Genomic DNA, 11,624 nt, shown 5'->3' with positions numbered 1-11,624 from the left:
CACAGGCCTGCAGATTTTTAATGCTCATACAGGGTCTGGCCGGGCTGGAGGGATGCCTCGGGAGACCACCAAGAGGAGTGTATCACTTGCCGTGAGTCCCAGCTCTCTCTCCATCAGACATCCCCTGGCCGCATGGTCTGTCTGCCTCTCTCCCTGGTGGGAATGACAGCATCCACAGGGCCACCTCGGCCTGAACCAGCTCAACTCCGTCCCAGGCTTGGGGTGCTGTGAGAGGCAGACCTGAGCCCCCTGGGGCCTGGGGCACCGGCTTCCAGGTCTCTCAAAAGGCAGTGGACACCTGCAAGGAGAGGCGTGGACTCAGAGAGGTCACACGGTCCAGGGGGCTGGCCGGTTCTGGCCAAGGCCCTGCCCCCAACTCTTCTCTTGCCTCCTACCCGTCCTTCTAAATGGCTGGGACTGCCCAGAGACCCCAGGACTCACCTAGTAGAGTACGTCCTCAAAATCCAGCTGTAGGTAGCGGAGCAGGCGGGGTGGCAGGGGAAGGCGGGGGAGGGCGTGGGGCAGGCAGGCTGCCAGGTGGGCACGGAGGGCACAGCGGCTCAGGTGCTGCAGGGATCTGGGCTGTCTCACCAAGGCGAAAAGGGACGAGTAGAAACGGTGGTGCTTCTGGGGACAGAAGGAGGGGCTCAGCGAGGCAGCCTTGGACAAATGGCACCCATTTCTCCTAAAGCGGGGAGGCTGGGGGCCAAAAGGTGTCTACGGGAGCCTATAAGAAGAAGTGTTTTGGGTGTTCACTCTGTGGGTTTTCTTCTTCTGGGATGTGAGCAGGTCTCTGGTAGTTTCTGAGGGGCAGGGTGGGGGAACCGACAGAGCTTCCCTGTAGGAGGTGGGAGTCTCTTGGGGCCGGGCTGAGTGACTGCGTGTTTTCAGGGTCCTGGAATCTGACCTGCAGAGTTTCAGGAGGCACCAGGGCCATGGCCTCCTCGGGAAGCTGCGTGATGCTGTAGGTGTTCATCAGGACCTCAATGGTCCTCGGAGACGTGCACCAGCGTTCCAGCACCTGGAGGAGGCAGAGACGCATCAGTGCTCCTGGGGTTACCACACACTGCAGGCTCCCCAGCCAGGCCGCACGGGATGATCAGACATCCCTTGGTGTCCCAATAGGACAGCTGCCATGGGTTGAGTTGTGTCTCCCCATCCCCCCCCCAACACGTTGAAGTCCTAATCTCCATTAGAAATCCCCTATTTAGAAATAGGATCTTTGCAGTTGTGATCAAGTTAAAATGAGGTCATTAGGGAGGGACTTCAGAGAGAAGGGACAAGGCCAGGAGAGGCCTGATGAAGGAGCGGTGGTGGAGTCCAGTTGGATCCAGATTTGTTCTTTCATTTCCTCGTTTAGTAAATATTTACGGAGGGCCACTATGGGCCGAGCACTGGGGCCCCAGCCATCAGGATGACGGACAGGTCCTTGTCAGCTGGGAACTTCTATTTCCGTGGGAAAAAACAATAACCACATAAATAACCACTTACAGCTAAGCCGCCACCATGAAAAATAAGTAGGTGTGGCGACTGAGCGTGGTTGGGAGAGTGCTGTCCTAGATGGGTGGTCAAGAAAAGCCTCTCTGAGGAGGTGACCTGATTGGGTGAAGAGTGAGCCATGCTGGGAGAGCAGCCCATGCCAGAGACTGCCCACAAGGAAAGAAAGACAGCCGCAGTCGGCCTGAGCGCGCGCGCGCACACACACACACACGTGCACACACCATCATACTCACCGGGGTCTGCACGGAATATCTGGAAACATTTGTTTCATTCATTCCGTGTCTTCTGCCGTATCTCAAGCTATAGGCAGTGGCCGCAAACCCTTTGTAAAATCTGAGAACAGCTAAGTGCTATCTCTCTGGCGGCGTTCCTGTGCATAATACCCGTCTCCCCCCCCACACTTACATGTAACATTGGGGGCTTTAAAACCCTTCTGCCTGGCAGGCTGGGAATGCGGCATGTGCCTAGTGCTGCTGGGTGGCGGGAGCAGGGCCCCCGAGAAAGCACCGCACACACCTGAAGCCCTCTGCTTCTTGCCCTGCATCTTGGCAGTGCTCTCTGGAGCCCCATCCCATCTGCCCAGAGCAGGTCTCTGACTTCCTCCTCCTTAGATCTAGGAAAGAACAGTCTGGTCACATCTGGCTCTCCTGCTCTTACCTGCTACTCCTGTCTGCTGTTCAGGCGGGGCCTCCCAGCCCACGCTGGTTCCTGTCTCTGTGCTGCCTGGAATGCCTGGGCCCTCCTCCTGTATTTCCAAGCCCTACCCACTCCAAGTCCCATCCCTTCCAGGAAGCCTCCTGCGGCCGTTCCGCCTGAATCTCTCTCCCTATATTGGGATGATGCCAGCTTTCCAGAGCTTTTCACACATTATTTAACTTAGAACAGCATGAGCTAACAGGTGTTGAGCACCGATTCTAGGTTAGGCCCTGTCTAAAGGGCTTTTTTTTTTTAAGCTTATTTATTTTGAGAGAGAGAGAGAATCCCAAGCAGGCTCCATGCTGTCAACACAGAGCCCAACTTATTGGGGCTCGAACTCATGAACTGTGAGATCATGACCTGAGCTACAATCAAGCGTTAGACACTTAACCAACTGAGCCACCCAGGTGCCCCAACTGTCTAAAGGGCTTTATATGGGAGCGTCTGGGTGGGTCAGTCGGTTGAGTGTCCAACTTCGGTTCAGGTCATGATCTCACGCTCGTGGGTTCAAGCCCCACGTCGGCTCTGTGGTGACAGTTCAGAGCCTGGAGCCTGCTTCAGATTCTATGTCTCCTTCTCTCTCTGCCCCTCCCCCACTCACGCTCTGCCTCTCAAAAATAAATAAAATGTAAAAAAAAAAAAATGTTAAGGGCTTTATATGGATGAAACTCAGTTCTCATACTGAGCCTATGAAGCAGGCATGTTCTTCTGTCCTTGTTTTACAGATAAGGAAACTGAGGCCCAGAGAGATTAAGCAACTTGCCAAGGGTCACGCGGGTAGTACGTAAGGCTCCAGAGGCTGCATTCTTAGTCACCACCTACTTCAGAGTTTGTTGGGAAAACTGTTGGGAGGAACCCACGTAGCAGGCAACACACTTTAGAAAGTGTCTGGTGGTGGTTAGGGTTATGCTCCTGTTATCCGCGAGTCTCCTATACCTATAGCTTTTTATCACTGGTGGGTAGGACACTGTATTGCATGCAAGGAACACGCGTTCAAAGAGTTCCAGTGACTTCCCTATAGCCACAGGAACAAGCAGGTTTCCTGAGCCACAGGAACAAGCTCAGGTTTCCTGAGCACTCAGTGGCTCCTGGAGAGCTGGCTGGGCCTGGCAATGATCACAGATGACTTCTTTCAGGGAGACAGGGACCTCTGGCAAGTGTGGGGCCACTGAAGATCATAGGAGATGGAGGCAGACTCCTTCCTGAACTTTTTGATCACCTGGGGCGAGGCGCCCAGAGGAGGGGAGGAATGGGGCACTTGGTTGTGCCCACCCCCTTGGTCCTTAAGGCAGGGCAGAGCAGGGCGAAGAGACAGGGGCAGTGGGGTCCCAGGAAATCTGTTTGCTGCTCTGCCTCCTTCTTCCAACCCCTCCCTGAAGGGGAAATCATTAGCTGTCAGAGCCACCGTCAGATTACAGGGAATTGCTTGTCTCCTAATTATCTGGTGTTAATAGGAGATTAATTAGTGTTAATTGTTGATTTTCTTGTATTTTCCCAAAGGGGAGACCAATCTGCCGAACTCTCGGGCTGTTTAATTATTTGGTCTTGCTTAGGAATCTAGACAGATGCTTCTAGGTTTGTGAGTGACGGGGAAAGGCAGGGCCAGCAGAGGAATGTCCAGGACCAGGCAGGGCTGGACAGTTCAAGCCCAGAGATGGGGCAGGGGACCTGCTCACAGCCTGCTGCTCTGTATCCATTCTGACTGGGCTCTTCAGAAGTGGGGGGGGGGGGGGGGGGCAGTCCCTGCCCCAGGCCCAGCACCGTCTGTGACATTACATGGCCCCCTCCAGACACGACACGGCATGGGACAGGGCCCCCTGCCAGGACATCAGTAGCACAGATCTTCAAGTTGAACCCACTATGGGAATATTTTATGTTAATAAGATAAGATACAGACAGGAAATTGACGGTGAAAGGCTTTTTCTCCCGTGCCAGGTTAGCAGCTGCTGGTCTGGGTGATGCATGTCCTGCTAAGCTCTCAAAAACAGGGACCATGTCTGTCTGCAAAAGGTCAGGAGGCTTTGAACCTCATGACCCAGGCTCATCGCTCTGCTCTGGGGAAGCCTCTCCTGGGCACAGAATGTCTCACTGAACGGATCCCATGGCCAGGCAGAGCTTCCTGCACGATTCTTTCATTGGCTTGCCCCCCTGATGAAGAAAGGACTCCCTGAAGCCCACATCAGTCCTGGTTCCCGTCTTTTCAGATGCATGACAATCTGGCCCCCTGCCCTCAATCCACCTCCATCACACACGTGTGCATACACACATGCATGCATACACATTTATGCACACGCACGTGTATATGCATGTGTGAGCACGTGTGTGTGTGCACGCACACACACACATACACGACACACACACATACACCCCTCCTGCTGGTCTGCGTCCTTGTCTTTGCCCCCTACTGGGCTTTGCTTGCTTGATGAATGAAAGATGATGAACTGAGTCACGTGCTCAGATGTGTCAGGCTGCATCTAGAGCAAGTGGGAACACAGGTCTGAGTCCCCTCATCCCCTCCCCATCATGGCCCTCCCCTCGGGCCCCAGCCCCATACCTTGGGGAGGGCCCCAGGCCAGACACGAACGGCACCATGGTTAAGCAGAGCTCGCACTGCGTGCTCTGGGCTCTGGGCCAAGGCCGCAGCTGGGCCCTGTAGAGCGCAGTGCAGGGGCGTGTGTCCCCCATAGTCCATGGCATTGGCACTGACACCGCAGGACAGGAGCAGCTCCACGACGGCCGCGTGACCACGGCGGCAGGCCAGGTGCAGGGGCCGGCGCTTGTCCTGGTCGGCAGCATCGGCCTCGGCTCCAGCCGAGAGCAGCAGGTGGCACAGCTGGAGGCAGCGGGCGGTGGTGGCCTCGGCCTCGGCGGAGGATGTGCAGCGGATGTCACAGGCAGCCAGCAGTGGGGTCCAGCCTTCGACATTCCGGGCATTCGGGCACGCCCCCCGTCTCAGAAGGAGTTCCGCCAGTTCCACGTGGCCCAGCCGGGCGGCCACATGCAAAGGGGTCTCCTCCTCCTCCTCAGACCGGCCATCCACTTTCGCCCCAAACCTCAGGAGCAGTTCTGCGCACCTGGTGAGGGCGAGATGGCAGTGGGGAGGAAGACAGGGCCCTGCACTCCTACCGGTCCGAGCAAAGCAAAGCAGGGGGGAGGGGGGCGTCTTGATGGATCAGGCGGGCTCATTCTATTCTCCGGCCCACATTCCTATGTGTTTAAAATTCTCCATGAAAATTTTAAAAATACTTCTGTTTACTCGGGAGAGGAAAGGACCATGATCACTGGGTGTGATCTCCGAGAGGCTGGACTAGAACACGACGAGCAGTAACAATGTGGGCTTGTATAGAGCTGTGCTGTCCAGCCACGCACAGCTATTGAGCCCCTGTACTATGACGCCTCCTAATTGAGACGTGCTATTAGTAAAATACGCACCCAGCTTGAGGACTTGGTACAAAAAAGAGAATGTAAAATGTCTCGTTAATTTTTTTTTTATATATATCGAGTACATGTTGAAGTGACAACATTTTGGAGATACGTGTTGAATAAAATATATTATTAAAATTAATTCCAGCTGTTCCACAGATATTTGTATGCCCACATTCACAGCAGCGCTATTCACAACAGCCGAAATGCGAAAGCAAGCTAATCGTTCAGCGGCAGATCAATGGATGAAGTGCAGTTATCTACAGGGGTTGCCTGGATGGCTCAGTGGGTTAAGCATCTGACTTCGGCTCAGGTCATGATCTCACGCTCGTGAGTTCGAGCCCTGCATCGGGCTCTGTGCTGACAGCTCGGAGCCTGGAACCTGTTTTGGATTCTGTGTCTCCCTCTCTCTCTGACCCTTCCCCCCGTTCATGCTCTGTCTCTCCTTGTCTCAAAAATAAATAAACGTTAAAAAAAAATCTTTTAAAAAAGTAGCTCATTTAGGGGCGCCTGGGTGGCTCAGTCAGTTAAGCATCTGACTTCAGCTCAGGTCATGATCTCACGGTCCGTGAGTTCGAGCCCTGCATCGAGCTCTGTGCTGACAGCTCAGAGCCTGGAACCTGCTTTGGATTCTGTGTCTCCCTCTCTTTCTGCCCCTCTCCTGCTCACACTCTGTCTCTCTCTCTCTCTCTCTCAAAAATAAACAAACATTAAAAAAAAATTTTTTTTAAAGAAATGGTTAGGATGGTAAATGTTATGTTAGAAGTATTTTAAATTAAAAATTTAAAAATTTTTAATTTCATCTATTTCTTTTTTTAAGATTTTATTTTTTTATTTTTTATTTTTTAAATTTTTTTTTCAATGTTTTTTATTTATTTTTGGGACAGAGAGAGACAGAGCATGAACGGGGGAGGGGCAGGGAGAGAGGGAGACACAGAATCGGAAACAGGCTCCAGGCTCCGAGCCATCAGCCCAGAGCCTGACGCGGGGCTCGAACTCCCGGACCGCGAGATCGTGACCTGGCTGAAGTCGGACGTTTAACCGACTGCGCCACCCAGGTGCCCCTAAGATTTTATTTTTAAGTAATCTCTATACCCAATGTGGGGCTCGAACTCACAACCCCGAGATCAAGAGTCATAAGCTCTACTGACTGAACCAGTCAGGCACCGCATTACTGTTCATCTTTTTTTTTTTTTTTTTTTAAGTTTACTTATTTATTTTGAGAGAGAGAGGCAGAGGGAGAGACAGAGAGAATCCAAAACAGGCTCCTCACAGTCAGTGCAGAGCCTGACGTGGGGCTCGAACTCACGAGCCATGAGACCACGACCCGAACCGAAATCAAGAGTCAGACACTTTACCGACTGAGCCACCCAGGTGTCCCATATTTCATCTTTCTGATAAAGCTACTAGAAAATTTTAAATTACATACGTGGCTCACATTATATTTCTATTGGAACACACTGGTATGGAATATACCTTCAACCATAGTAAGTCAGTGGAGTCTGCTGAAGGATAAATTAACAGGAGGGAGGTTCACAAAAAGAATAAAAACTTGGCCTCATTCAGAAGCAAGATGTGAAATTTGTCAAGTGTGCAGTCAGTAGAGAGAGGGCCTCTATTGTATGTACAGTTCGTTCATGGATTTGCCAAGGCTCCGATTGCCAGGATTCCGTGCTCATCAAAAAATTGAGTGATGGAGCGCCTGGGTAGCTCAGTCGGTTGAGCATCCGACTTTGGCTCAGGTCATGATCTCACGGTTCGTGAGTTTGAGCCCCGCGTGGGGCTCTGTGCTGACAGCTCAGAGCCTGGAGCCTGCTTCGGATTCTGTGTCTTCCTCCCTCTCTGCACCTCCCCCACTCACACTTTGTCTCTCTCTCTCTCTCTCTCAAAAATAAATAAACATTAAAAAAAATTTTTTTTAATTGAGCGAGGACTCATCCCCCAATGCTTCCTACACGTAGGGCATAATTATTTGAGTCGCAGTAAAGGAATTTCCCGCACACGAAATAATACATTGTCACATGGGTATGTCCATCGGTTTCTTGTGAGTTTAGTTAGTTGAGCTTGGTCCCTAGGCCCATTGTATCTGAAGGTACCTGCCAATAGGGAAATGCCAGACCTGCCAAGGTAGGACGAGACCCTGCCCACAGGGATTGATGCGTGCCCCAACTGGGGGCTGTTATCCTTTACAGACTATCCGGATCACTCCTGGACGGTCAGCTCTCTGAGGGCAGGATCATGCCTCAGTTCCTGCTGTACTGAGCACGGTGCCTGGAACGTTGGATAATCTCAGAAAAACCAAAACTTCATAGTATACCGCCTCCCCACAATGGATCTGGACAACTTCCCCAACATAGGCTCCGCAGGTGGGTCCCCGCCACAGTCCTCCGACACCCCTGGGGAAGCAGAAGCTGTCCCAGGTACGGGCTGGTCTGAAGTTCCGGGGCCAGCTGGCAGGATGGTTTGGGGAGTAACCACATCCTGACTCTCCACCTGAGCCCCGTCTCCTCTAGCCCGACTCACCAGGCCTGCCAGCCCCCAACATGTTCTCTCATCCTCCCCGAGGTCACCTCTCTGCCTGCCCGAAGAGTGGAACGGGGGTTGGGGCGAGGGGTCACTCACTCGAGGGTGCCAGCCCCCCGGCAGAGGTGCAAGGGGAGTTTGCCGTCCTGGTCAGGGATGTTGGGGTCGGCTCCTGCCACCAGCAGTACGTGGACACAGGCAGCGTGGCCCGCGGCACAGGCCTCGTGCAGGGCGGTGCGGCCCCCGGGGGCACTGTCGGGCCTTGCCCGCCGCCTCAGCAGCAGCCGCAGAACGTCCGTGTGGCCCCGGCTAGCCGCCACGTGCAGCGGGGTGGTCAGCTCCTCTTCGTACGTCAGAGACCAGAGTCCTAGGGAGAGAGGGACATGGGCCTCAGACCCTGAAGACAGGCAGAGAGCAGCAGAGGAGGTGGGCAGAGGCTGGGAAGAGGGAGCTCAGGGCTCTGTCCCCAGCCTCCCCGCTCCCGCTCAGACCCCCCCAGTGCCCCTGGCCCGTACTCAGAGCCCGGATGTTGAAGCGGAAATCCCTCCATCGCTCTGGGTCGCTGGTGTCAAAGACGGAATCCGGAGCCAGGCCGGTGCTGGAATCGGCGAGGAGGCGGGAGACAGAGCCCGCGTCCCCGGCCAGCACTGCCTGCCAGAAGGCCAGGGCAGGTCCCGAGGCCGTACGGGTGACGATGGGTCCCGAGCCAGACTCTGGACGCTCTGCAGACCCTCCGTTGGGCCTCTCCACCAGCCTGGCACAGAGGGTGTGTCTGTCACCGGGGCGTTCCCCCGGCCCCCTGCACTCTTCTGGGGACCAGCTCATGAGGACAGAGTATGAGCTTGTGGGAAGAGGCGTAGGGGGAGGAGGGGGAGGGAGGGGGCAGCGGCAGAGAGAGAGGGAGAGGGGGAGGGAAACGGGGACGGATGGAGGGAGAGGGTCTCTGTGTCCCCGAGCTGAGCCTGACCCGGCCACGCGGTTCAGCAGAAGCTATTCTGGGCTCCGCATGACTTCACTCCTGGGCCAAGGCTTAGGCAAGCCTCTGGGTAGGGGAGAAGTAGCCAGGGGCTTCTCCTCTTCCTCAAGCACTTGGTGTCTCTGTGCCTGCTGGGGTTAACCCCGGCCCCCGGTCCTCAGCCCTCCACTCCCGGCAGCCCCTCACCCCTCTGGTGACTGCTCCAACGAGGCTCGGCGGCCCGGTGCTCCAGGACCAGGTCGGCTGTGCTGTGCGGGGGAAACAGCTCCTGCAACCTCGCCAGGTCTCCCGTGTACAGGGCGTTCTGCAGGGCCATATCACGGCACAGTAGAGGCGACGGCCGAGTCGGCTCCCGGGCTGGGCCGGACCGGGACCCCCAGACCCGGCAGGCAGGGGCCGAAGGACGGCTCCCCAGACGGTGTCCCCAGGGGGGAGGGGAGCTCCTTCTTCCAGGCATAGCCAGTTTCTGGGAGAGAGGGAGCCAAAGAAGCAGGCCTCGGGACGATTCCACTGGCTGACGGGGCCTGAGCCAGGCCGAGGCCTGGAGTGGGAGGGGCAGGGGAGCACACACAGGCCATACCATAAATAGCCCCGGCTGTCCTAGCTGTCGGTCCCAGGGAAGGAAGCTTCAGGCTGGAGTGGGAATTAGGGAGGAGCTGGAGAGCAGAGAGGGGATCAAGCCCCCCGACCCTGAGTTTCACCCTGGAGTTGACCGCTGTCAGGGTTGAAAGGGTCACCCAGATCGTGGGATCCAGCCTGCACTTTCACAGGTAAAGGAAAACGGAGCCCACACGTGCCAAGTGCTTTGCCCAAGGTGTGAGTTTGTTGCAGATCCGGGACCAGAATGGGGGCGGAGGGCGGAGTGGGGGGGCTCTCAAGCTGCCATTTTCATACCCTCTCTCATCGATCATGTGCTTCACCAAGCCAGCCTCCAGTGGCCTGGGCTCTGATCCCACAGGGAGGGCATGTGGGTGCCAGGAAATTCTTCCTGCCCTCCCAAATGTCACCAATTAGCCCCGCACACCCTTCCCCCCCAAACCAAGGAAAGAGTCCACGGTAGTGACACATGGCAGAGAGCGCCCTACTCCACGAGGCACTCCTTCTAGGGGCTCTCTAGAAGACGGACCTGGGGCGCCTGGGTGGCTCAGTCGGTTAAGCGTCTGACTTCGACTCAGGTCACGATCTTGCGGTTTGTGAGTTCGAGCCCCGCGTCGGGCTCTGTGCTGACAGCTCAGAACCTGCTTCGGATTCTGTGTCTCCCTGTCTCTCTGCCCCTCCCCTGCTCATGCTCTGTCTCTCTCTGCCTCAAAAAAAATGAATAAAAACGTTAAAAAAATTTCAAAAAAAAGTAGAAGACAGACTTCCGCCTGGAGGATACCGCCTGGAGGATAGAGGCTCGGTCCACAGGCAGCAACAGAAACTCCCAGTGTCCACACTAGGTGCTGCCCCCCTCTGGCCACCCCAGGTCTGACCCTTCCATCTCCCTGGATGTCTCCTTGGATCTCCCATGTCTGCCTGCCAAGGTTAGAGGGGCCTCAGTCAGGGGGTGAGAAGGAGGAAATGGGTCTCAGGATAACAAGACTACTTTCATTTGGAGAGATGAGAAGGAAACCAGGGAGAAAGAGAACTCGAAACCCATCCCCGGGCAGCCCCACCACCTGCCCTGGGCTTGCTCCTCGGGTCTCATCTCGTCTGGCTCTCATTGGCCTCCATGAGCGGCAGAATATACCTTGACTTCTATTCACACACTCTTTTTTTTTTTCTTAATTTTTTAATTTTTTAATTTTTGAGACAGAGAGAGACACAGCCTGAGCAGGGGAGGGGCAGAGAGAGAGAGAGGGAGACACAGACTCCGAAGCGGGCTCCAGGCTCTGAGCCGTCAGCACAGAGCCCGATGCGGGGCTTGAACCCACGAACCGCGAGATCATGACCCGACCCGAAGTTGGACGCTTAACCGACCGAGCCACCCAGGTGTGCCAAACTGACACGCTCTCTATGCTGCTTCCTCTGAGAGAGCCCGGGGCTCTCAGCCCTCAGTGCCCCCAACTCTTCCCTCCCCAGCAAGGGGGACCCACAGATGAACTTCCATCCAGGGGCGCGCGGCCCTGGGTCCCATCCTCTGGTCCCACCGGCCCCCTGAGGGACAGGCTCTGGGTCAGAGGAAGAGCTCGGGCAGGTGGGCAGGGGGCGTTTCAGAAAGATGTGGGGACCACACATTTCCTCAGAGCCAGCGCCTACTACACCTTTTCTCCCTAGAACCTTCCTCCGTCCCACCCCACTGCTGCCTAAGAGTCCTCACCACCCCCGACACACTTTTGCAGAATAATCAAACCCTAGAGCACCGGGGACCTCGGAGGGTGGCTGGTCCAACCTCTCCTCGCTTTACACGTAAGGAAACTGAGGCCTAGAGACCGGAGGGGGCTGTGTAAGATCACACAGAGACTTAGTACCGAGTGAGGCGAGGACCAGGGGCTGCCGACAGCCACACTTGGTTTTTTCTTTTTCC

The 11,624-nt window shown here is 55.4% G+C and overlaps 1 protein-coding gene across 4 annotated transcripts; it reads right to left on the bottom strand.

Annotated features, from left to right (window-relative positions):
- ASB10 (ankyrin repeat and SOCS box containing 10) lies at positions 1–10,159 on the bottom strand. 4 transcript variants are annotated; one of them, XM_086686228.1, is made up of 6 exons: positions 9,305–10,144; positions 8,242–8,509; positions 1,906–2,113; positions 908–1,021; positions 442–627; positions 1–298 (listed from the first exon to the last, which is right to left on the bottom strand). In XM_086686228.1, the coding sequence occupies exons 1-5, from the start codon at positions 9,699–9,701 to the stop codon at positions 442–444; spliced, it is 1,173 nt and encodes a 390-aa protein (XP_086542354.1). In that variant the 5' UTR covers positions 9,702–10,144; the 3' UTR covers positions 1–298. The 4 variants fall into 4 exon arrangements, with proteins under 4 accessions (XP_086542354.1, XP_025785738.2, XP_086542340.1 ...); XM_025929953.2 differs by lacking the exon at positions 1,906–2,113 and adding an exon at positions 4,751–5,270 and having other exon boundaries at positions 9,305–9,599; XM_086686214.1 differs by lacking the exons at positions 1,906–2,113; positions 9,305–10,144 and adding exons at positions 4,751–5,270; positions 8,658–9,259.
- Between the last annotated feature and the right edge of the window lie 1,465 nt (positions 10,160–11,624).

Source organism: Puma concolor, chromosome A2 (assembly GCF_028749965.1).
Source record: "Puma concolor isolate L17-30 chromosome A2, mPumCon1.1.hap2, whole genome shotgun sequence".
NCBI classification, from domain to species: domain Eukaryota; kingdom Metazoa; phylum Chordata; class Mammalia; order Carnivora; family Felidae; genus Puma; species Puma concolor.
Note: the sequence above shows the minus strand (reverse complement) of the source record. Positions and strands in the feature narration are given on the sequence as shown.

What these genes read in the sequence shown, in the direction of transcription:
- ASB10 (XM_086686214.1), bottom strand. Translation starts at nt 8,967, where the DNA reads ATGAGCTGGTCCCCAGAAGAGTGCAGGGGGCCGGGGGAACGCCCCGGT. An exon ending in CTTCAACATCCGGGCTCTGA is followed by an intron (nt 8,510 to 8,657) that starts GTACGGGCCAGG and finishes CTCTCTCCCTAG; the next exon opens with GACTCTGGTCTCTGACGTAC. An exon ending in CGGGGGGCTGGCACCCTCGA is followed by an intron (nt 5,271 to 8,241) that starts GTGAGTGACCCC and finishes CGCCCTCACCAG; the next exon opens with GTGCGCAGAACTGCTCCTGA.